The sequence below is a fragment of the Pagrus major genome, chromosome 6 (genome assembly GCF_040436345.1).
Source record: "Pagrus major chromosome 6, Pma_NU_1.0".
NCBI lineage: Eukaryota > Metazoa > Chordata > Actinopteri > Spariformes > Sparidae > Pagrus > Pagrus major.
In genome coordinates this window covers 30,520,596-30,546,307 of record NC_133220.1, presented here as the reverse complement: position 1 = coordinate 30,546,307, position 25,712 = coordinate 30,520,596, and the positions used below count along the sequence as shown (strand labels likewise).

General features: G+C 41.8%; 2 protein-coding genes across 4 annotated transcripts in view; one reads left to right on the top strand and one right to left on the bottom strand.

Moving 5' to 3' along the window:
• The window catches only part of gxylt2 (glucoside xylosyltransferase 2), a 42,540-nt gene extending 31,923 nt beyond the window's left edge, over positions 1-10,617 (bottom strand). The window contains exon 1 of one of the 2 annotated variants that reach the window (XM_073467755.1): positions 10,595-10,617. Coding sequence is in view for 1 of the 2 variants with exons in the window: in XM_073467753.1 (XP_073323854.1) it covers positions 2,565-2,860 (296 nt within the window). In the remaining variant the exon portion in view is untranslated. Of the gene's footprint in view, positions 1-2,564; positions 3,034-10,594 lie in introns of those variants that run through there. The other variant, XM_073467753.1, reaches the window with a different exon arrangement.
• shq1 (SHQ1, H/ACA ribonucleoprotein assembly factor) overlaps positions 5,006-25,712 on the top strand; it is a 39,172-nt gene continuing 18,465 nt past the window's right edge. Inside the window, exons 1-10 of one of the 2 annotated variants that reach the window (XM_073467750.1) lie at positions 5,006-5,072; positions 6,031-6,197; positions 6,963-7,027; positions 11,089-11,217; positions 11,353-11,513; positions 11,667-11,779; positions 11,860-11,957; positions 17,483-17,640; positions 18,182-18,235; positions 24,348-24,471. In XM_073467750.1, coding sequence (XP_073323851.1) covers positions 6,055-6,197; positions 6,963-7,027; positions 11,089-11,217; positions 11,353-11,513; positions 11,667-11,779; positions 11,860-11,957; positions 17,483-17,640; positions 18,182-18,235; positions 24,348-24,471 — 1,045 coding nt within the window. In that variant the 5' untranslated portion in view covers positions 5,006-5,072; positions 6,031-6,054. The remainder of the gene's footprint in view (positions 5,073-6,030; positions 6,198-6,962; positions 7,028-11,088; positions 11,218-11,352; positions 11,514-11,666; positions 11,780-11,859; positions 11,958-17,482; positions 17,641-18,181; positions 18,236-24,347; positions 24,472-25,712) is intronic. The other variant, XM_073467751.1, reaches the window with a different exon arrangement.

Genomic DNA, 25,712 nt, shown 5'->3' with positions numbered 1-25,712 from the left:
GTTAGTCCCAGGGTCAGCTCTTAGCCTAGGGCTAAGGATAGCCCTGGGCTAAGGATATGTAAGAACTGTAAGAATTTGCTGCTTTTCGTATGATAGTCAATGAGGAGTCTTTGGGTTTTGAACTGTTGTTTGGGGAAAAAAAGCAATTTGATGTCAAGTGAGGCAGTCTGGCCATTTATAATATGCATTACTGCATATTAATGCAATAGTAAAGGCGTTTGCGGCAAGCGGCTAGGCTAAAAACAAGGCTTACCTAGTCAGCTGCCGCCTACATTTTGGACGTAGTGGAGGATCTAAAAACTGACATCCATCCAAAGAACGGTAGGGTCTCATGTCGAAGTGGAGAGTCTGAAGACAAACTCCACAGTCGATGTGTTATGATCCAAAAATGTAAGACCAGTCCCAGCGGAGATGAATAAAGCCCTCATTTTTATCTGCCGGGAGCCGGGAAGGCAATCGAGTGACATACAAGTGTGTCAGAAAGGTTTTCACTGATGATAAAACCCTAAGTGTCTACGTTACCTTAAAAACTAAACATTTTTGGAGATTATATAGAGTTAAATCAATCAATGAAACATGAAAATAATCAGCAAATTGATCGATGATGAATGTGTATTGTTTTGTCTGACCTGCAGTCCAAATAAACCCCAAAGATATTCAATTTCAAACAGGATAAAAACAGAGAAAAGCAGCAAAATGTCACATTTAAGAACCTGGAATTTGCGAATGTTCAAATTCACTGCTTACCAAAGTTGTTCGAGATTCTTTTTCTGTCATTTCACTAATTGATTAATCATCTGAAGATGTCTGTCTGGAGTACCGCACACAGTGTACAGCGGTACAGTATGTGTGTGATGTCTGGGGGGGCGGCAGCTGGAGCTCTTCTCTCTATTTTTGGCCGCAGGAAGTAGTGTGATGTGTCAAGAGGAAATGATATGATTGGGACTAACAGGGATGTTTGTCTATTAGGCATGCTGCACAGGAAATCTGTCCACGGCTCAGATTTACAGATGAAGAGTGTCGGGCAGCAGATATTAAAAAACCAGACCTGGACGGGCGGTGTGTGTACACACCTTTTTAATGAAATGTCTGTCTGAGGAGGCAACAATGAATCGCCCTGGCATGCATCCTATAAAAGTTTCCTTCCCTTAGATCAATTATTTCGCCCTCTGTGTGCACATACAGCCCTGTTATCCCTACGAGCCACACTAACAGCAAAGGCTAGTATGTGTGTTAGTTGAAAACTACACCCTATTGTTCAAAATCCTCTGGCTTTTATCTTCTAAACCAAACATCCACCCGATTAGCTCATGCAATTAAACAAGAAAGTTTTCGAAAGGCTTTGGCCAGATGCTCGGTGTGTTTCCCTCCTAATCGCAGCAGTCAGTCTTGAGCCTTTTCCAAACCTGTTAGTGTTTTTTTTCACGGCCACCGGTGACCCCTTCCACCCCATCTCCCTTATCAGTGCCGAGCACACACGGAGGAGTGTGGTTTCTGGGAGGACGCAAAGGTCCTTTCTCAACGTAACGCCTTGATGGCTTTTATCTAACGAACAGTGTCCCAAAGCTCCAGTCGAGCTTTGGAGTAGAATACATATTATTGCCTGCCGGCGGAGCGGGTATCTCCACAACCACATCCCGGCTATTATGGCATCGCCCGGCATTCAGCCCAGGGAGGAAATTTCGAGGGACGTGTGAGGCTTGATTTAGAAAAGCTGGCAGACATAATAAAAACGCTGCCATTCTCGGACAGAAATAGCAGCTGACAAACTCTTGCCTTTTGTCTAAATCTGAGAGGGCTGGTGGCCTCATCAGAACGTGCCTGGGTGCCGCTTTCTCTTAAAGAGGAGAATCACACCTGACAGCCTCTTCACTCCTACGTGGATTGTTTTTGACAGACTTTGACGAGAGAGCCGAGAACAGGATGGGTTTCCGTTCTCTGTCATTTCCAGTCATATCTCTCCACTGTTGCATCATTCTCTGCTCATTTGCATTCCCTGTTAATGGCAATTAATGTCTTTCAAGGTGACCTTTAAGGCTTTAAGGTCTTAATTAAAGGCCTCAAGGGTCAAATTATGAAGACCTAGAGGTCAGGTGATGATTTATCACTGTGGCTTGTTTGGACGTCCTCTCTGCAAATCCAGCCAACATTTCCACATAATCACATCGGTCATGCTCCCTTCTCACATTTCAGCCCCAGATCAGAGCTGCTGCTGATTGAAGCAGCGTGAGTCACAACAAGATCACAACAAATGAGGAATAAAATTACGGATGTGGGGAAAAAAAAAAAGCTCGTGCCAACACGCATGTTGAACGTGTCCCCTGACAGATGAGCCCATTGTGGAGGCAGCGTCCTTGAGCACAATGTAGGCTGTTCTGATGGAGGGAGCACGTCTGCTTTCAAAAAGAAAAAAAGGGCAGGATTAAACGCTGACACGTTCACCCTGCAACTTCCTGACAGGAAAGATGAGATTCACAAACACCAAGTTGTTCTTGATGCTTTTGTGGGAACAGTCGTGGAGGAAAAAAAGGCTCCAACTGATCGACTGAAACAAACAAACTCACCTCTTCGCATTCACGCCGGCCCCTCTGTTCACCGCTCGCCCCTCTTTCCGTCTCCCGAGGAGCTGCTCCGCACGCACGCCGACTCCCGCCGACGGCTGCTTCTTCCTCGCAAACTTCGCCGCAACATCGCGCCCGTGCTCCGACGGCGACGGGGAAGAGTTGCCGTCCTCCTCCTCCTCCTCCTCAACAACTTCTCTCAACAGCGGGTCGTCCGCGGCGTTGCCCCCCCAAAAGTACAAAAGTAGGAAAACTCCCAGGCACACGGCGATCACAACTACTTTGCCGTGGAACCGCATGGCGAGAGCGACTTGTTGCGGCTGTAGGAGGCAGACGGGGCTCCGCTCATGTCTGCGGCTGAGGGAGAGCGGCCCGAGTTGACATTTTGTTACCGCTCCCCGCTCGCATTTTTCTGCAGATGATGATGGAGAGCGGAGAGGGGCTCCTCATCGTCCATGGAGGATTACACCGCGGAGGCGTGGCTTCTCACGCATTACCGTAATGATGGCAGTATTAACGCGCAATTATATTGTAATAACCCTGTAAGGGTGGCTGTGGTAACAGTGGTATTAATGTGCACTATGAATTATTTATTCATGCTTTTATAGGACACTTTTACGAGTGTTGTAAAAAGTACCCTAAAGTCATACTGATTAAAAAGTAAAGACACAGGGCTACAATATTACTTTGGTAAAAGTGAGTCACCCATGTGAGTAGCTACTTGAGTAAAAGTCGTAAAGTAGCTGGAAGTAAATTTACTAGTATTAAGAGTTATTGTATAAAAACAAATACACTTAAGTATCAAAGTAAATGTACATTTACTATAGGCCTATACTTTGGGTTGACCAATAATGGGCCTGTCCTATTATCAAATCCGATATTCAGCATTTTTCTGTGAGTGTGCTTCTTTGGCTCTGAGGCAGCATGTAATCTGCAAAGTAACTGGTAACTAAAATGGTCACATAAATGTAGTAGAGTACAAAGCACAATATTGGCCTCTGAAATGTAGTGGAAGTATAAAGTAGCAACAAATGGAAATACTCAATTAAAGTACAAGTACCTCAAAATTGTACATTAAGTACAGTACTTGAGTAAATGTACTGAGTTACATCACTGAATTGTACACAACTTACATTGTGGAAACGTCTTAATGGGCAATAGTATGTCTATAAAGTAAGTTTTGTAAGAGAAATACAAGCAAATAGACAATAAAATCAGTTTTCATTCATATAGAAATCATTCTAATCTTATTAATCTATGTAATTGATTGTAATCTTACAATTGTTCATCCTAATTCTCACTAAAAAATATGGATTCACACATCATGTAATGTCTGCAGAAGAAGTCGTTATAGACTAAATTAAAAGTAGGCCATAAACTGACAGTTATGCCTCTTGGATAAATCCATTGCATAATCAGTGGTGAAATTCAGATATTTTACTTGAGGTAAAAGTAGCAATAGCACAGTGTATGGACAGATTATGAGCTGGGCTGGAAATGATGGGCCCCTGGTCATATATGCCTTAACGACCCTTCCCACCATCTGTGTAGTATAGTTTTTGTATGATTTTATTTCTGCAGAGCCTTCATAAAACTTGAAGTGATAAAAACTCACTATAAAGTTTTGTTCTTGTATTACCAACTAGGAATCTTAACAATAACTTCACACGGATGCTTTGACTTAGGAACCTCTGATGTCTGAGAGGCCTGTTCCATGTATAATACAAGCCAGTCAAATTCAGGGTCCTGCATTCAAAATCTTACTAATTAAATCATCTAAAGTAAAAGTAGCCTGCTTATCATGTGGCAGAGTGGTGTATGGCGGTATTATCAGAAATATTACAGTGGTATTACTGGGTAAGCAGCATTTTAAAAGCTAGAGGCTCATTTCAAGTACTTGTAGGCACATTGTTATGGAGTTTAAGCTACAATAATGCTTCATTTTCTATAAACTCATATTAGGTTTTGTTTGTAAATGATTAATCAATCAATCAAATCAAAGTGAGCCGCAACTACAACTGTCAAATAAATGCAACAGAGTAAAACATGTTTGCATGTAAAGTACAGTGGAATTAAATAAATGTACAGTGACATTCCAACCACAGCTGGTATGGCTCTCCTTAATTTTGATTGTTTTGTTTTTCAATCATTTAAACAGTTTATCAATATATTCACTTGTTTTTAACTTAACTGAAGAGTTTTGTCCACCTGACAGCTCCTCAAGGACCTCACTTTGGAAACAAATGCATGCCACTACAGCTCTTGTTAACTACATTAAAACATTTCTTGTTAAAAAAAAATCGTATTGCTATATTGACGAATCTTGATGTATTTACATTGACTGTGAAAAAAATGATAATGTCTATAAAGTCATCTTTCATGTTAGAAAAAAAGTGTGAATCTTCAAAGAACATTTTTACTGCCTGTTAACATTTGGTATTACGGTAAAACATGGTCGCCACATCCAGGAGCTGCCAGTGAAGCTTGTTGGGATAACTCCGTGCTTCTCTGGTGAGTGTGTGCGCTTTAACTGTATGCTAAATGAGCTGTGTTTTAGTGACTGTCATTGGAGTGATTGAAACGGTCCATTTCCACCGCGTACACGGTTGTAAAAGTACTGTTAACTACCGGTAGCGTTATCTGTCTCCTAGCACTGCTGTGCTGTTAGCCGAAACACGAGGAGACCAATCATGTGTTAGCTTAGTTTACAAGCTAGTAGCGAGCTAACCGTAAAAAACGAAACTCCCTGTGAAAACCTGTCAAGTCAGTGTGACATACAGCTCACCGACAAATATAGACTCCTCGTAGATCACAACTTAATGTCTTTTGGTCTTTAGAGTCTGTGGTTAAATTCGGAATACATGTAGGTCAATAAGAAACTGTAATTTAAAGCGAATCTACACCTGCAAAATTTGAATGCGTGTTAACTCCCCAGCTTGCTTGGCTTGAAGAGACTGTTATAATTACAAGTTAACGTTAACAAATAACTTTTAATAAAGCTTTTTGGCAGATGAGGGTTATGCCGAACATAATTGGAGACCATTACACATATGTTTAACGGGTGAAAAATGTTTTGGAACATACACACGTCAGTCAAAAAGTAAGACCTTCTTAAATGTGCAGATTTTCAAATGCAGTTTGGTGTGAAGATCTTTATAAACAAGCGTGAACGGAAGGAACGATCAACAAGCTAATATTAAGCCAAAGTAAATACACAATTGGTATCTTGTTTCAGTAGGAAATGAGTCGCTATGTTGTACACGAGCTTTGTTGACAGTTCTCACTAGCAGTGAGAAACACGTGGGCTGCTGCTCGTGGTGATGTGAGCCACTAACAACATTTAATTGAGTCAACCACAAGGTGGCATGCTGTAGTCAGCTGGGCCGTCATTCATTCCTCCAGCCTGGCGGAGTGCAATCCTATACATTGCAACAGGAGCTTAAGATCCTTCCTGTCATTGATGCTACAGGTCTGTGTTACAACAGTATTCACGATGATCACTCCTGCGTTTGACCTGAACCAAGATCCTGAGTACCTGATCCTCAACATCCGGGTGCCCTACACCAGGACATCAGAGTTTGACCTTTACATTGATGGCACAGATTTCAAGTTCTATGCCAAGCCCTACTTTCTCAGGTGAGTTAAGCAACGTGCACAAACTGATGTAGCTTGGATGCAAGAGGGGGCGAAGAAAGCGGTTATTTTATGGGCTTATCACCTGGGTTGGGAGGGTTACTTTAATAATAGTTACCAATTACCTGTTTAAAAAATGCAGTCAGTAACCTAATCTGAGTATAACATAATGAAAGTAATGTAATTGATTACTTTCCCTTACTTTGGATGACTTCAATACCAAATATTCAAATAAAGACAAGAGTAGATAAATTATTTGCACTGTATTGTGATGTTTTGTGCTTTAAAGACGAAATAAGGCCAAAATTCAGACGCAGCGATAGCGTTGTGCTGCAGAGGAGTGGGACAGAGGCTGCCGCCACAAGAGCTGCTCACTCTCGACTATCTGTGCACTGTCTGTCATCTTTTCGTGCTGTTATCAGTTATAAATTTGTGGCATGGGATTGAGGGATTGAGTCCCACGGTCAATGCATAAGAGTTGGCAGCCTTGTTGAAAATTGGAATCCTGTAATAACCCCATTTTTACAAAATGCATCGGTAATCTGATTGCACCTTTTTTTCTGCAACTTTAACAGAATACAGTATCCTACTTATGCAACGCCAATCCATCTAATCCATTACTCCCAAAGCCTGCTGTTCAAGTGGCACCATCTGTTTTAGACTTGAATTTGTGACAATTTATTTTAACATGGTATTTGTCTCAGATATCAATAGAAAATCTGTGGTGTTTGTCTTTTCTGTTAGTGACTGTAACCATCTTGATTTCAGATTATCTCTTCCTGGAAGAATAGTGGAGGATGGGAGAGAAAGGGCCAAATTTGACATTGATAAAGGTAAGTCATATCACTATCTATGACTAAATACTACATCATCAATATAAATGATCATCAGTAATGCCAGTATGATCACTAAGTGGGTAAAGGCAAAATCATTTTACTGTAATGCAGCTTTTAAAACCAGGAAAGGACAACAATTCTGCCATAACAGACATGATATGACAAAGATATCCAAGATCTGAAACAATATACAGTATGATCTCATGTCATGATAACAATATGATATTGATATATTACCCAGCCGTATGTCAGTTGTGTGATGACAGTAAAAGTTCAGACAGCTGTTGCATTAAACTGAGGCCAGTTTAGGCAGTATTGAGGTTTCAAGGTAGCAGTATAAATCATAGCATGCACACCAACTGGAGGGACAAGCAGTTCTACACTCAGCCTATGTTTTCTTCTTATTTGATAAAAAGGTCAATATAAAGTTCCTGCTGTTGTCTAAAACTATGTTGTGGCTGGAAAAACAACTAGAAGTTCTGTTGGGGGATCTGATGTCTTCCATTAGTTTGATTTCATCTGTGTTTTTGTTGACACCGTGACTTAAAAACAAGTGGAAGCATTTTTCTCCACAATCTGTTTCTAACTTCTACCAACTGTTGTTTCTCCGGCGGTGTTTGTCAGAATGTGCTGACCTTTCTTTCAACAAGGGAAAAGCTGTTTTCCAGCATCTTGCTGTAGTCGTACAAAAGCTATCTCAACATATTGAGCTATATTTCTCTCACACAAACACTAAACCATGGACTCACACCAGACCTCCCAGTCATCTGTATGCTGGACCAGGGTTGTAAAAAGCACTGTAACTTTTTTGGCATTTTTACAGTGAAGATACAAACAGGAAGTAAAAGGAGAAAAAGAGGCGTATGACACAACAGTCCTTGGCTGAAATTGAACTGGGGACATCATATGGCATATTTCTAAACTACTAGGCCACCCTGACACCCCAGATTAATGTAACTTTTGTGTTTCTGGTCTTTATTTGACAGTTGACCCCTCAGTAAATGATTTTTAACAGATAACTATGATAACACATTGTGAGTGAGTGTCAATGTGGGATATGGCAGGTGTAGAGCTGCAGTTGTTAGTTGAAAACAGATTAATTGCTAACTATTTTGATGATTTATTAATCATTTAGGTCATTTTTCAAGCAGAAATGACAAACAACTAACCCTTAAATCTGAGGACTTGCTTTTCTTTGATATTAAATGAAAAATCTTACGGTTTTGGATAATTGATTGGACAAAAGAAACCATTTGAAGATGTGACTTGGGAAATTGTGATTAGATTTTCACATTTTTTTGACATCTCGTAGACTAAACGATTAATCAGTTAATCGTGGCAAATTAATCTCAGCTGCCTTAGTCAGCTGGTGTGCAGCTGTGTGATCTGCTTGTTATTCTGGGTTAGAGTCTGTAAAAAGAGCAGTGTTGACTCTGATTGATCACAACAACGCATAAATATCTGATGAGAATTAAAACAACATTGTTAACATTGTGGTTTAAAGAAATCAATTTTGAATGATCCGATATCGACTCATAAAATCCCGAGAGTGATCTTTTAAAAATGTATTTCCTGTAGATGCAGGTCCGAAAATTGCAGGTAGATTTGGAGCGTTCAGAGATTGATCTGGAGAATGAGTCTCTGGACACTGGTGGGTAAATGTTTGGACCAAACTGAACTGAATTTGGAAATCCAATCTGGACCTTATTAATCAATATGTAATCCATTCAGGGTATCAGTGGCGATCACCCTCTTTGACAGTGATCCTTATTAAAAAACATGCACGTTCTTGCTCTGCATGATATTGGTGAGCAGTCTCGCTCTTACGAGGCACTGAGTGACATGGCTCTAGTAGCAGCCAGTGATTGATCCCCGGGGCGTCTTTAATTTGTTCTTCAGTCAATCAGCCAGAGTAAATGATCCTCCTGATTTCATCCCGTTTAAAGGGCCACTGGAACCATCTGTAATGTCATAATGATTACAGCCTGCAGGCTGCCTGTGATATCTCTTCCACAGTGACAGTGACAGTGACAGGGAGGAGCTCGTATAAGATGTTCTTTAAATATAACAAGCAGATGAAACACTTAATGACTATTTTAGTGTCGTTGACTCGTGTCTATACAGTACTCTGTGTCACTGTGATCTGTCTTTGACTTTCTGTTGCACATAATCAGTTTTAATGAAGTTGTCTTTATGGAGGCGTCTGCCTTATGGACTCTGACACCTCGTTGCCCGTCTGTCAGCGTGGCACCAGTTAACACGCTGTGTCCAAATAAGCCTGTAACATCTGCTAATAAAGCTCCACTAATGAGTGTCCTTGTTTAGACTTATAATGAGCAATCATTAAGATCCCTCTTCCAGGCTCTCCATTCCACAGCTCGAGCAATTAGTCAGCTTCCCTCGTAAAGCACATCTAAGCTCGAACACTTGGGTGCATTGAAATTTTATGAGGTCTTTGGGCAACCATTAGATTATGTCTGTTGTGTGGCCAAATCAGGCTCATTCATCAGTTATGTATTGCCTGTTTACTTTTAATAGCATATGCAAAAAAAGTACTTGTTCTAAAGAGATTTTTCTTTCACATTAAAGTCTATGTCCAAAAGTGATCAATCAAAACGTTTCTTTTTTCTTTAGCAGTCTATGTTGAGTTGCTGACTTCAGTAAAATATCACATGCCAGTTTATAAGCATCTATTGATGCTCTCATATCTCATTAATAGCACTTTAGTGTTGGGTTGGAGACCCATTTAGCTGAAATGACATCTTGAGTTTGTCCAAAACCAGCAGTTGCTCAGAGCGGTGTAATGATATTAAAGATGCTAGCAAAGCAACACAGAACATGAAATAAGCACAGCAGAGTGTGACTATATATCTTTAACATTACAGGTATGGCTGAAAATGACGAAAGAAATAAACAATATTGCCAAATTGACATAACTCCACAGTACAAGTTAATTGCCAGTTGTCTACCTAGAAGTGACTGCTGTGTTGTGCGACATCACAGTGATTCCTGTTATAATAATTGATGTGTAATTAATATACTTCATGGAAAAACGACGTATTTGACATGTGTTGAAGGTAATGCCTATTTTCAACAATTTCCCATTTACCTTTTTTTATGAATAGCCTTGTATAAAATCTCAAAACTAACTTAATTCCTCCCTCCAAACGTTTCCCTGTGGTATTAGTGATGGCGCTGCTATCGCAAAGACACTGTTAGCAAAGTGGCTACTGTCCAAAGCAAAATCAAACCATAGAAACCCTGATCTCAGTGCGATGAAAAGACAGAGTAAAACACTTGGATGTATTAAAAAGTAGGCAGGTTTTTTTGCTCGTTGATCTCGTGGAAAGAATGCCAGTGGAAATGAATCGTCTCAGTGGTCAGGGGAAACATATCAGCGAGGGAACAGACTTTGACACAACACCAGAGCGCTCTCCATCAGGTGAATGTCTGTCCGTTCACTCTTGTTTTACCTTGTTTTCTATTTTCCTCTTCACCTTCTTTGCCTCCTCAGTCAACAGGGTACTTTCTCTTTTGCAGTTATTCCAGTTGTTCCATTGTTACCTGGGGATTGTGATCGAGGAGAGCAATGCCTCTTCCTGCTTTTGTTGAGCGATGTCAGACGCGCTTCCTTTTTGGCGTAATACGTCCTTCGTTTTTGCGGGAACAGTCAAGCCTGGTGGCAGACAGAATAGCATAATGAAAGGGAGGTGTAAAGAGAACTTAACTATATGTGGATGGTGTTTTTTACAGCCATTACATTGTTCAACTCTCAAAAAAGTTGTCCATTGGCAGTTTAAATTAATAAAACTTAAAATGATAAAATAACTTGGATATAAGCAAACAAATCCTCTCATTGGAGACCCTGGAATCACCAAATCATTTGTACTGTTACATGACATTTGATAAATGAAGCATTCATCTGTCATCAAAATTACTGCGGTTGCTTTTGTGTCCCTCACTTAAGTAGATAATTGTTTCAGCAGTAGAAATACACAGTGTATTAGATAAACAATGACATAATAACATCCCTTCCTTCATGTCTTGTCTTGCTGTAGGTCTCTTCACTCTCCGGGTCCCTAAGGAAACAACTGGAGAGCAATTTGAAGGACTTCAGATGCTGACAAGTCTCCTCGCCCCAAAAGGCTCCCGCTCAGCAAAACCATTGGTAGAGGACTTGAGCACAAGTAAGTCAAATGTATACAGCAGCTGAACTTGTTCATCAACTGAAAATCAATCATTTAGAGTATGTAGATGGGGATAGTATCACAAAGTGGTGCAGTATTAATGTAGGTAACCATAACTTCTTAATGTTTCAATAGGATGCAGTGAAAGCATGGGAGATGATGAAGAGGAAGACGAGGAAGAATTTGACTGGCAGGTTGAGCAGGAGGTGTACAAGGAGAGCTCTGAGGAGGAGCTGAGAGCGCTGCAGACATACGGCTTCGGCAATCAGAGGTCTGGAGTGTTTGCAAGATTACAGGTGAGATTACAGATACTGATTACTTCCTCATCTGTGAACTCCTCATCTTTTATTAATGGAATCAGATAAAGTTGCTGAGTGGAACTTTTTGAATGATACAAGTAAAGTTAAGATGACAGAGAGAGATTTGATATGTCGGGACTGCACTGACAGGAGGAACTGAGCGATGTGACTGATGTCAAGAACCCAGAAGGAACGACGGCAGCAGAGAGGAGGAAGGCACGGCTGGAAGCGGAGGCATCTGCTTTTTCTCCTGACCATTACCTGTGAGTTTATCAGAGTTGAAACCCGACTCCCACAAATGTTTCTATGTCTGCTTTCTGCTAACATTAATACGTCACTGCAGGGCTGATTTCTTTGAGGATGATGAGATAAAGGGGCTGCTGGAGTTTAAGCCGTGGTGGGTGAAGCTGAGCCCTTCTACAGAGCAGGAGGGAGAGGCTGGTGAGTTCAAGTCAATCTGCCATAAAGTTAATCTGAATTTTGTTGCTGGGATCCATCTAATATTCAGCTGCTTTTTAAAAACAGTTGAAAAACATGAATTTACTTATTTATTTCACGTTTTCTTTTCTAATTTAACTTTTCCAATGAACAGACAAATTATTTAGAAGTCAAGTCAGTTATATTTGAAAAGCCCAAAATTGATCAATCAATCACACATTGCCTCAGAGGGCTTTACGATCTGTACAGTGTATGATGCCCTTTGTCATTAGACCCTTGATTTGAGTGAGGGAAAACCAAAAAACCCTTTGAAGAAAGAGCCACCGAGGAGGGATCCCTCTCCCAGGAGGGACGGTCGTCTCATGCACAGAACAGACTAACAAAATCACAAAATATACAGATTACAATGACAAAATATCTGATACAAATAGATTATATAAATGTGAAGAATGTGGATCCAGGTGGACAACTGAGCAGGCCAAGGCTTTGCCAAGTGGCGACCGAGCCACACAACCTCTTCTTCACCTGACCTGGAAGGGGACAGGCCCCACAAGAAGATTAGCAAACAAACATCAGAATGTTTACAGATTTTAATTTGAAAAAGTAATACATATAAGAAGATTGGAAAACATAATTGAGCCATGAGGGGGTCCTGAGGCAGCGACATTCCTGATCCAGCTTATATGTGAGGCACCAACAAGAAAGACAGAGGCGGATGGTCCAGAGGAGAGGAGGAGGAGAAAGCGAGGGAGAGAGAATTAAAAAATGAAATAAAAATGCTGCATCTAGAAGATTCAACAGCACGGCTTAATGACTGGTTAGAGTAGTGTGTGTTTGCACTGCAGACATGAGCATGTGAATTTGCACTATATCAATTGGAGGTTTGCTCATCCCTTAAAAGTCTTCTAATGACTTGAATTCAATTTTATAAATATTTAATTTAAATGTCTTTCTGTCTAAATGAGTCACACTCTTCTGCATCAAAGTCCACATTTATAATGTTCCAAGACTAAGCCAATACTCTCTTTTTACTTTATACTTGCACTTACCTGTCTGCAAAATGTATATTAACTCACTCTAATAACCATATTCCCACATAAACCCTACATCTGCATTATACTTACCTGCAGTGCTTGAATAAGAATGAGATTTGTCCGAATAATCAGCCAAGTTTGGTTAAGAAACGGTTTTAAAAAGCATTAAATTAAAGTGTCTGATACCTGTAGACGCTCTGCACTGTTATGTTCAACATTTTTAAAAAAGTTTTCCCCCTTGTAGTTGTAGTTGCAATTAATTAACCAACAAAGCAGTGACTGAAGGCTACCAGAAGGTGGCATGAAGTAGCAGAAATTGAGAGGCCGATCATGCATTGTTAGTTAATATTATTCAATCAAATTAAATACTCTTGTTGACCTTTTCTACAGGCCATAGTTGTGCTATTCCAAAACGTGCTCTAATAGTGATGTGACTTTAAACATTGTTTCAGACGGGACTCTGTTGGCTGGGACTTGTGCCTGCAAGGCGCTGACATTGTTCTCTGACAACAATATATTAATCCCCTGAGGACACACGAGTCTTTTCACTGCCCCCTTCTAGTGAAAGGTCAGCCAGAGAGCTACAGAGCTGCACTCCCTGCCAGACAGCCTTGGGGCTTTTCAACAGGAAAGACACTTGCCATTATGAGAGATTGAACTTGGACCTTCCCTAATCACTACATCTCTGTGCTGCCTGTTGACCAATTTAAGCAAGAACATCTGCTGAGTTTATGTGACAACTCACGCTCACAATTTATACCTTCTTGTTTTTTCAGTATCTTTTTTTCAGGTTTTCTTTTTGCAATCACTTCCCATCTATTTCAAATCAATGGCTCATTTACTCAGATTGAGACGTGCTGCTCACTGGCTGGAGCCTCCCAGCTTCATTTCTCCGCTAAGGCTCAGTGATAGCTTGTGAAGCCTCAGCTCTGTGAGAGACTATTTAATTGTGCCATCCGGCTCCTCTAACAGCCTGCTAATTCCAGCACTTCCACTGTTTAAGCAGGCGTGTGGCTCACAGCCACAGCTTACGTGTAGTGCATGGGTGTTGTACTCTTGAGAGAGGATTTAGATTAAACTGATAGCATTATCACAGGAGGGGAGTGCTGCCGGTCGCGTCTCCGCCAGCGCGAGGGCCAGATCGCTGACGAGCAGCCATCAGTCAACATTGCAGAAGGCCATTAGTTTAGCCTCTGAAGAACATTACGGTCCTATGTAGCCCCGCGGGCTCTCTCGCCTCATTCTGCATGCTAAGGCAGAGTGCCTCAGTCGGGAGCCCAGGCGTAGATAAATGGGCCAAATTAAACTTAATGGCTTGATTGACAGGTCGAATAGCATTAGCCTCAGCTGAGTGTGAAGAATGGCGGTCGGTCTGGAGATTTAAGCGGCTTGCCGTCAAATCTTGAAAGCATGCTCATGATTTTAACTGTTTCTCGTATATTTAAAATGGCGACTACAACTCCTCCATGTGTGTTTTTTAGACTTCTTCCCCCCTTTACTGCTGCTAAGTCTGATATATATGTCACCTGACCGATGGATGTGGACACAAGTGCTAATGAAGTAGAAACTGGCCCCTCTGTGCTCTCCGGTGTCGGGGCCAGCGCTCTGACAGGCCACAGCTGTCCACTGGAGGCCTGCATTCACACACTGGTCCAGCTAAGTGGTGCTGACAGCTCAGCCTCTGTCTACCTGCTGCACTTTGTTATGGCTGGGTTTTGAAATCTGACCTTTGACCACGTTAGATAGCACCACTGCTCTACCCGAGTTTACAGTATCCGTGTCTTTCAATGTCCCTTCTGATTTCATCCTTGACATGATCACAGTGTTTGTGTGCACAACATTAACCGTATCTGCCATCCAAGGTCACATGTCCACGTCTTACATTTGTGCAAGCGTTTTCCAAGCCTCAGCAGCATTTCAACAAAAGCATATTTACTCCATGCCATCAGGCCATCTGGACCTGTAGAGAGCAGTGGAGAGCCAGGCTGCCGTTCCAACTGGAGGAATTAGGTCAGAAATTAATTTGCAATCAGCAGAAGCCCTCACGCACTGTGTGCTAATGCCCATTAGAAGTGATTGGCTCCATAGCAGAGATGAATGAATGTGGTTGTTGGGGAAAATCAATCAGGTCCGCTCACCTCGCCTCACCGCTTTGGCTGCAGAACTAATAGAAAATATATCAGCGTCAAGAGTTCAACTTGCAAGAAAGTCGGTGCGCTGTTAGATTTAGATTTAGCATTTAGTTGTCGTGAATGTCAGGTTTTAATTGCAGAACCTGAGTGTGTTCAGCAACAGATGGTGTTTGTATCCTCGTGTGAATGATGATTTACAAGAGTTCTGTCAACATTTGTGCACTAAATACATTTTTATTCCTTATGTACCCGTGCATCCTGGCGTTTGTCTGATGTGTGCGTGTGTGTTTAAACGACACTCTTGCATATCTGTTGCTTATGACTCTGCAAGTCAGTCTTTTAAATCTGTTTTTTTTAAAATATTTTCATCCCCTTTTCTCGATGTGTGTGTCCTTCTTTGAAGAAGAGTGTGTGCAGATGTGGGCGCACATGCACATGGGCCTTTGTGTCCGTCTGTGTGTGTTCTGCTCGGCTGTGCTCCGCAGCTGCACTGACGTGGGACTCAGGTAGCCTCTGCAGGGAGCAGAGAGCTGACGTAATGCAGCAGGAATCTCCTTCCCAGCAGAGCCAAGTTCCCACTGCAGCCAGAGAGATCATTTTTAAAGCGCTGCATGTGTGTGTGTATATGTATGTATATCGCGTGCGCCTGAGTGTGAGTGTGAGTGTGTGCGTGCGTTTGTGTACATGCTCCAGCCAATACACACCGCGTGCTTCTTGCACATCGGGGGCTCAGTGCAGGGACTCTCCTCTGCTCATGCAGAGAGAGGAATTGCTTTCAGCTGTTTTATAAGCTGCTGGGAGAAAAGAAAAACTGTTGAGTTACAGCGTGTTCCTGCAGAAATTCAGCGCGCCTTTCAATACTGAACGATGCAGATAGCTTAAATGGGATTGAAGTCTGTTTGTGCCGCCCCATTAGGCCTGCCACAGATCCCCATTAAGCAGATGCCTCTTTCAAAAGGCAACAGTTAGTGAATTTGCAGAGAGCAGGGACGAGGCGGTTTTGAGATATTTTCATATGATGGAGCTTTATGATATCTTAATGGGGAACTGTTCAGCTGTCAGACACATCTAAATTGGATTAGCTTTACCAATTTCCTAATTGAATGTAGGCCTATTTGGATTATTTGCCCAATTTGTTCATACTTATTCGAGACTTTTTTGCCACACAGTGGGACTGTGCACTGCGATTTCGGTAGGGTCGTTTCAATACCGATAACATTATGAGATATGCCTCTGAAACAGCCTGAAATGCTGGATTGGGTCTATGCACCAATTAGGCATGGGACAATATGAAAATTTCCTGTCGCAATTATCCTCACCAGAATAATTGCGATATCAAGATATTATCATGATAATGATTGAAACATGCCTAAAACTCTGTAAGTGTAACTGTTTGTGTGCATGGGAGTGCACATTGGTGACAGGCTTGGGATTTTGAAATGACTTGAAACATGCCGGCCTCCCCATGTGGCAATTAAAAATAAATCAGGGAATGATAGGACTGGACACGTTTTTGAGTCCCAGTAATGGAAATATACCACGATAAACAAATCCTGAGTCTTTTTTCTCCTGATCTTTTATCCCCATTTCTTGCATCTATCTGATACCATGTAATGTATTAGCCTCGAAACAGAATCCAAAATCATATGTTGTCACTTAATGTGATTTGGTAACAAACAAGCGGTCGGAAGGATAAATATACACCGATTGGGATGTTATAATGGAGCTCAACAATCCGGCTGGAGCTTAAATCAAGAACTTTGTGCAGCTCTTTAATTTCTGTCAAACTACACATCATAGTGTCTAGCTCTCTACCATAAAGCAGGCTTCAGCATTCATTAGATTTGGAGAAGGCGTCTGTTTTATTGCATGGTGTAATCTTCAGTTTGTCAACACACAGGCACTGCCAGATAGACAGGATCACACCTGCTAAATGCAGATTTTTAGTTAGAATTCATAGGGAATATCATAATCTCAGTCTAGAGTGTTCAGTCCTCCACCAAACACCATTGTTTTTCAAAGATTATGTTTGAGGTGGGTGTTTTCAGATTGATCCCGTCTTGAGACTTTTTTTTACCTTATGTTTTGGGTGTGAAATCTTGCCTGGTATGGACAGAAGGCCAAAGCTGAGAGAAATGATGGATTTTCAGATTTAGTAGGCTTAGTGCACACTAAGCCTACTTTATTCACCCCCATCTCTCTTTACATTAAAAGCTTATATGTGCAAACTGAAATGTATGTATGCCACTCCTCTTCCACCCAACCGCCACGGCTTCTCACAACCTGACTGGATATTGTGTAGGTCACAAGGCAGCTCAGTGTCCAACCAATGGTAACACTTCTTATCCATGTTCTTGTGCAGCTGTGTCATTTACCGACGTCGAGAAGGAGCAGCTGAGGAAATTCACCAACCGCTCCTACCTGCTTGACAAGACATCTCGTTACCAAGTGTGGCTCAGCCTCGTGGACATCCTGCTGGCTTATTGCTATGAAGTGCGCTCCACAGAGGGAGAGCACAATGTGAGTAGTGAGTGTGTATGTGTGAAGAGGCAACTCCTCTGAGCAGCACTTAGCCTTGGATGACAAAGCCCTCTATCCTCAAATCCTTTAGACCCCCTTCCATTTCATTCAGAGCCTTAAGAGATTACCAGCAGATCCAGGAGCTCAGGCCAGGCCTCTTTGTGTCACTCCTGTAAGGTAGCTGCAGAGAGGCAAGGTGAGCGCGACTGATTTCATTGTGAAAGACACTTCGCAGAACGTGTGAATGAAATACCACAGATATTTGATCCAGGGGAATGTTGAATTAACGCCAGCTATGAAAACAAAGTCTATCGTATGTGAATATTTTCATTTCCATATGGGATATTATAATATGCAGAGAGACTAGAACAAGTCCCCTAGAGAATCTCACTTTGTTTGAAGCCTGCTCTTTACTGTGAGCAGAAATCTGAGCAGCCGAGCTACTTTTGTCTGAGGAGAATAAATTGTACTGTAGTGTATGTTCTTGTACTTTCCTGCAGCTTATTGTTGTGATGATAAGTGGTCCCCTTCTACCCTGCAGGTAGAGTCATCGTGGACTATCAGAAAACTCAGCGGGACTCTCTGCTGGCTGGAGGTGAGTCAGTTATTGCATAAGAAAATAAGATGAACCGCAGTGAATTATTTACTCCCACATACTTATTTGTTTATTTAATAGGAACAATGCACCTGATCAAACATAACTGTGAAAGTGCTCTTCAAAGACTAGTCAGTCTGCAGACCCTGCTCAGATGTCCACTGATAGGAAAATTTTGAAAACAAAGTATGTTTAAAGGTCTTTCTTCAAAATGTGCTCAAATGATGTGACTTGAGTCAACGTCAGTTGGGGCTGAAGTCTACAAGTCTGAAAATGAAATAGATATGTTGGTGTGGAGGTGGAAAGAATTGAGCTTATCATGATAATATGGATCCCGTTACTGTTCTTGCTTACACCGGCCCTAGCCTGCCTCTGATTGGCTGCCTTTGTTGGTCGGGTTGGTTGGGTTTTTGCATGCAGAGTGAAATTGGTTTGGGTGGGGGTGAGAATATCATTGTAAGGCAATCAGAGACAGGCTCTCAGAAAGAAAAGCAGTGGGATCCACAATGATGCAAGCTTACCATACCTCAGTAGCCTGCTACTCATCTCTGCTGCTAACGCAAATCTTCAACTGAGATGTTGGTGGGTGAGTTACATTGTTTGTAATGCAGGTGGCAGCTTTTGACAAGGAAGAAGAACATGTAGAATTTAAAGGACGGTATATGTATGTGGTTCTGCTCAAGCCCCCAGGAAGAGCATAAGCCCACATTGTGAATGAATCATCTGTAAAATGGTGGATACATTTTTTTGAGCACCACAACCCCCGCGAAATTACTCTGTCTCTGTTACACTGTCATATTTTGATCCATTTGGCCTGTTAAAATTTGGAAAGTCTAAAAGAGCCACAAAATTAAATAATTTTATCCCTATTCAAGTTAGCTGGGCGTAAAACCAGAAGTTAGCCGGCTCCGTCGGCGGAAGTCTCAAGTGCACACGCTCTGTGGGCCGCACAACACGGAAGATCTGGGTATTTTTATACATCGAGCTTCTTTGGCTTCAAGCGCCACTGAGCAGCTTTCACAGGAATGAATGGGCTCCGCCTCCAGCACTACATCCAGGTCTCATCAAACGTACATTGTTCTGCTGCATTGATTTTAAGATACTTCTTCAAAAAATTGGCCATCAAGAGTCTGACAATGTTTCTGGAGTGCAAAGCTGAATCAGTGGAGCTTTCTTTTCAATCCCTGCACTGTGTGGATCTGCTTATCTTTCCCCTGCTCGTATCTTTTCTTTGACTTACTTTGTATTTTTGCTGCCTCTGAAGATTTCTCCCTCACATGTGCTTTTGAAATTGTCTGTGGGAAACTTCGGGTCGACCCATTAACAGATGGAGCTGGTTTCTATCAGGTTACAGATGTGTATTCAGAATACATGTTGGAAGGTCTTGTTGCCAGCCTGCTGTTAGAGATCTGGCATGCTGCTGTTCCTCACTACGTTACTGTGTCTGGAGTGTCTCAGCCATTCTAGATATTTGGGATGCCTTGCTGATTGGGTCCCTCTCTTGCCAATAAAATTTCAGCAGGGTGTGACATCAGTACATGGACATTGAGCTTGTTTCCTACCCAAGTGTTGCTGAAGTTTGATTAGCTGCTGTTTTCATTTATCAATTACTAAGATGAAAACAAACACCTACAGTTCTTTTTCACTTCCATCCTTAAATTCAGCTAGCCAGCAAAAAAGACAAATGTTCATTTGTCAGGATAGGGGCAAATATAGAGACTGTTCATTCTTTTGATTCTTTTGATACTGTAAGTTCTCACTTCTGCTTTTTCTTAATGATGACATTTCTCACAGATGCACTTCCTCTATTCTTCATGTTAGATATGTGTTGGTTGGGTTGCTAAAAAAGACATTATGCTATCGTCAGAATCATTATTTTGTGTTACTACTAAAATAGGATTACATACTTTAATGTTTAAAAAAGTGTCAGTTTTCAGTTTTCAGTGCAGCAGCACTGTATTCCCCCTCTTCTGAAACACTCTGTTTTAGCTCCTGTCTCTTTAAGGCCCCCCTCCTGAATACTGCTGCATCAGCTTGCAGTTAGCTTTACTTCTACCGTCAATATGGGCATAAATTATGCAAATGTGTGACATGGTTACATAGTGATGTCAAGAAGTCGTGGAATTAAAGGCTGGATTTCTGATAGGGTGGTTAAGACACTTCAGGAGCAGTGTAGGAGAGAGGAGCTCCTGTCGACGCAGACTTTTGCTTTTTAACTTTCAACATCTTTTACGTGCACGACAACCTGTGACACACTGAAGAAAAGGAAAAAGTGAAAAAGCACAATAGGTCTCCTTTAAGTTTAGGCGTCTACCTTTTTTCTGCCATTGTTTCCTACAGTTCCTACAAACTTTGTGAAAACAATTGTACATTGAATTATGAACCCTAAGTACCAATAATGTAAATATAACTAAGAATGTGCTCCTCTTTTATTATCCTCTTGTAATCCTTAGTTTTGCAGTTGCCTCTGATCATGGCTCAGCACCAGTTGAACAGACTTGTTTTGACTGGCGGCTGGGTTTAATACATCGAAGAGGTGAATATCAGTGTGAATGTGTCTGCCTGTCTTTCACACATACACACATGGTTTGACTCTGTATAAATATGTTGACAGTTGCACAAGATGCATCAGAGACTCGGGCTGATATTCCAGACAACATCAGTAATATTTGCTGTGAAAGGAACAGTCAGGTCCAGACTCTCTCCACATTACTAACAAAAGCCTTCAGTGTGAACTACAGGGAGCTGTTAATTGTTGGACTTGGCACATTATCTGAGTGGTGTACAAAAGCAGTAACAGGTGTTCTCAATTCAAAGAGCAAATGATAGGGTGTGTGTGGGTGTGTGTGTGTGTGTGTGTGTGGTCTGTGTCTGCCATCAGACAACCACTCAGTGTGTTACGTGTGTGTGACCGGCATTAGAAACTGGAGTTTTCTGATGTCGTCTATCATTTTAGCTCATGTCCAAAACGGGAGGACAAATTGTTGACTGTTTCTTGTGTCAAACTGGGTTCCAGTCACTCTGCTGTTTTCAGATCATTAGGTTTGCTTTCCACATTGATGCGCGCAAACAGCAGGAAATGGCTAAACCTCTCCCTCCTCCTGAGGCTGGTGATGGCTGCATCTGATACAAGTGGTTGAAAGGATACATATCAGAGACATATCACAGTTTGGTTCAGGCTCATTAAACCTTTATTCTATTGTTCTATTGCTCCATTGTCACTTATTTTAATAGTCCTATGTAGTCAAACACACATTTCAGGTGTTCTCATGGTGACATTTTTCTTTTTTCTTGTCTTTGGATGACTGCACGTGTATAAAACAGTGATTTAATCTGTGAAGATAAAATCATAGGTTTATTCTTCAGTGTGAACATACATTCAGTACAGTTTTGACTTTTTGGGTCTGTCCTAAGAAGCAGGTTCACTGAGTAATGTTAGATATGACTTTGCTGAGTAAAACGTGACCTGGAATAGGTCTTTTTACGTCAGAATGTGTTCCAGATTTGAGGAGGATTCCACATTTTACTCTGCAAATTATGCAATTTACTCTGTAAAAATGCGTCTTGGAACAGGGTCCTGTATTGTGAGGACAATATATTGACATACAAAAGGATTGATCAAAGAATAGCGGACATAAATTGTTAAAATTTACAGTATCTTGTGGTGTTTCTGTCTAGGGCTGCACAATTATTCGCAAAATAATCTAAATCGCTATATGACGAAGTGCAATATCCAAATCGCAAGAACTGCAAGTATTTCATAAAGGTAAAATGTGTCACAAAACAGTGTTTTAATGAAATGTTGTAGTGCTGCAGAGATGTTCTGGCCTACAAAGTTTGTTCTCTAGATGCATTAAAACATGTTTGTTTGGTAGAGACCGGGAGAAATGCCACATCATGTCAAATTTGATCATCCATAATAATCATGAATTATATCGCAATCACAATATCTGTCAAAATAATCACAATATCACTTCCTGACCACATCGTGCAGCCCTATTTCTGTCCGTTCTGCAACACTGGTGTTTTGTTTCAAATTTCTCCTCTCAAGAAGCCTTGTGGAAGTGTGGAGCTTAAATTGTAAAGGCAACCATGCATTTGCACCACTGTGGGAATTGCCTTATGCCTTGGCCACGCTACATGACTTTCAAAGTCGTCAGGTCACTGTGCTGTTTACACTACACAACTTTCAGTCTTGTAGTCATTGTGCTTAGCACACTACATGACTGATCAGCAACAGGCGGTCACACATTACAACTTACTTTAATTATTTCTCAGGAATCATGTTTTGTTATTTTGGCATGGTGGACAGATCTAAACATAACAATACCTATGAGACTCGACCAGCATTGCAATTGAAAAAGAGGCCATATTTGGTTCTTTGATTAAAAAGTTGAAAGTACAAACCTGTGTACATTTCTCTTAAATCACTCTATTTTTATTGTGGGAGTTTTCAACTGTAACAGCGAAAGTTTCTGAATTCACAAACAATCTGATCTGAGCCTTTGATTGGATTTTTTCACAGGGTTGTTAAGCTTTTGTAATAATGGTTTATTCAGGAGAGTTTCCTGCGATCTGAGCCATAGAAGTGCTCCAACTGTGAGTCACGTAACTTTGACCTTTACTTCTGGTACCAGGGGCGCGCAAAATATCTCTTCCACTCCCCAACTCTGTCCCTGCAGCCAAGGTAGTCCCAAAGTGTAGTCATGCTTTTGAGTAGGTGCTTGTCAGATCCACTGTAAACCCTCTACCAACAACCATAAATCATGCTTAAATATCAACTGACAGACCAGGCGGACCTCTTTATTCTCTTATTGTTGTTGCTCAAGAGGGTTGGTGTGTTGCCAGTTATGTCACGCTTTCAGTGACAGCAGTTGTGCATGAACACATACATCTGCCTAGACAGATGATGCTGTTGAACAGACGATCCTTCATTAATGTCAGGGACACATTTAAGTTCACACTCCACTACAGAGGTGGCAAGTGTGTCCCACAGCACTTATAATATAAGCGATGGGATCCCAGAGCGTCCTCATTAGGTGTTTGGCATGGATACATGGTCACCACTTGTGATCGAATCACCCGAGGTGCACTTTGTTGCTAATTATAAACGAGCCAATGAGGCTGCTTGGAGAAGTTTGGTTGCCGAGACCATGACTGCAGTTTGAGAGTAGTTTCCTGTTGCGGTGACAGTGGAGTAAAGAACAGTCTTCACCTGCCTGGCAGCCCTTTGCTGCTCGTCAGTCAGTCAGCAGAACTGCCAGCTCCTATTGACAGGCCACCACGCTCAATCCCCCACTCCCTGTCTCCCTCCCCCTCGTCCCCCCTTCACCTTGCACTCTACAATAGATTCCCCTCTGTCTTTGACTGACTGTCTGTCTGTGTGTCACAGCTGAAATCAGCACTGCTTCCTCACTCCATTCTCCCTCTCTGCTATCTCTTCTTTATGCTCCCGCTGTCTATCTCTGTCACCTCGCTTATGCTTAACATTCTCCTTCTCCCGACCACCTTATCCCAGCGCCATCCCCTCCCCCCTCCTCCCTCCATCTGCTGCATGTTTACTTGTCCTCAGTCGACTGCGCTGGTGTGACTGCGAGTCCCCCCCCTGCAGCAGCAGACCTTATTTACACTCCTGCTAAACAAGCCCAAGGGAGAGCATGATCCCTGATGACACGCACTCGCAAGCTCGCAACACATCCCTAACAAGCCACAAAGAAAAGAAGAGAAAGACACGCGGGATAAAAAAATCACTGTTTTTGTCTCCAGGCTGTGTGTCCTTTAGTGCAGAGAAAATCTGAGAGTGAAGGCAGTGATTAAAGAGAAGCAGCAATTAACAGGCCAGGGCTGCAGAGGTGTTTAAGAGTTGTGAGCCCCTGTTTTGCCAGCTCTATAAATGAGGAGTTGTTAGGAGTAATTAGCGCACCAGCGACTGCAATGCAGACCAATAGGAGCCTGTCTTTCACCTAAAAAAAAAGGGAAAAATGAAAAATTCCTGGGTAGAAAACATGTGGCTCAGTCAAACTTTTAATGGCAGTTGCATCTCTGTGTCTATTTCCATTTCCTTCTCTTGAATTAAAGATGTCAGCTGAGTTCCATGTCCTCTCTCTTTCAGACGTTCAGCTCCTTGCAGGATGTCCTGGTGTCATTTGGACGGAGGGTTTTGTGCTACCCACTCTACAGACACTTTGCCATGGTCTCTGCAGCTGTTTGTGACACAACTAAGATTTTGCAGTCAGGTGAGTCCATTAGAAGTATCACACCACCAAAGCCCACACATAAGCACAATCTGATCTCAGCGTGTTGGTAATCTTCCTGAAAGATCATAATTAATGTTGCTCCAGAATCATCATAGCAAGTGGCCAATGATGTTATGATTTTGCATTGTGTTTTCGGGTTGTATGTCAGTCCGTACGTACGTCCATCCATCCCATTCTTGTGAACGCGATAACTCACCAATGCCTAGAGGGCATATCTTAAAAGGAGGTAGGAATGTTCACCATCACTCGAGGATGAAATTATTACAATTTGGTGTCAAGGTCACTGTGACCTCCATAAAACACATTTTTGGCCATAACTCAAGAATTCATGTGATAATTATAATAAAATTTTACGTACAAATGTCTAATAGGATAAAATGATGAAATTATGACATCTGATATCCAAAAGGTTAGAGGTTAAATGCACTGTGACATAATGATATTATGCAGAAAATGTTCTGGCCATTATTCAGTGCTACAGCTTCATAACAGCAACTTGACTGGTGTGCGGAGGCATAAAACTGTGATGCGGTATTTTTAGTTTTGTAACGTCATGAGATTGGTCAGTTGAAATGAAGGTCCTAGAACAACATGAATTATTATCTGTGAACAACACCAACACGGAGATATAAGATAAACCTTCACACACATGGTGAGAGTAAGCTGCTGAAAAGACTGTCAGCATGCTTGCGCGGTGCATGCTCTAACAGAGGCAGCCTGCAGGACGGACACAGAAAGCGTTGTGAAAGAGGAAGTGGGTCTTGAGCATACTGCAGCGTGTGTTTGAAAGTAATATTCCTCCAGCTAAGCGAGAGAGTGGCCCAACTCCCACCTCCTTGGGGAGGGAAAATGTGGATTAGTGGAGAACGGACTGTTGACTTTAATATCTCAAAGCCCAGAGTAATCTTTAAATCAAAATCCCCCGCGGACAGATGAAACTGTGCAGTGTAAACACACGCAGGATGTGTGAGGGCTAAGATTATCCAGCTTGTGATGATTTTAACGCTGGTAAATGACAGCAAATTAAGGCCTTTTAAGCTCCAGATTAGCATTTCTGCGCCTCATTATGTAGGAAGTTGAGTTGATCAGGAGAGCCCAGGAAACAGCAGTCGGAGTCACCACCTCCTTTCCCTTACTGCGGAAACACTTTTTCTGCTATAATGACATTTCTCATGTTCAACCTGAGCCTGGAAATTGTTACAGTGCTTATTGACAGCTCA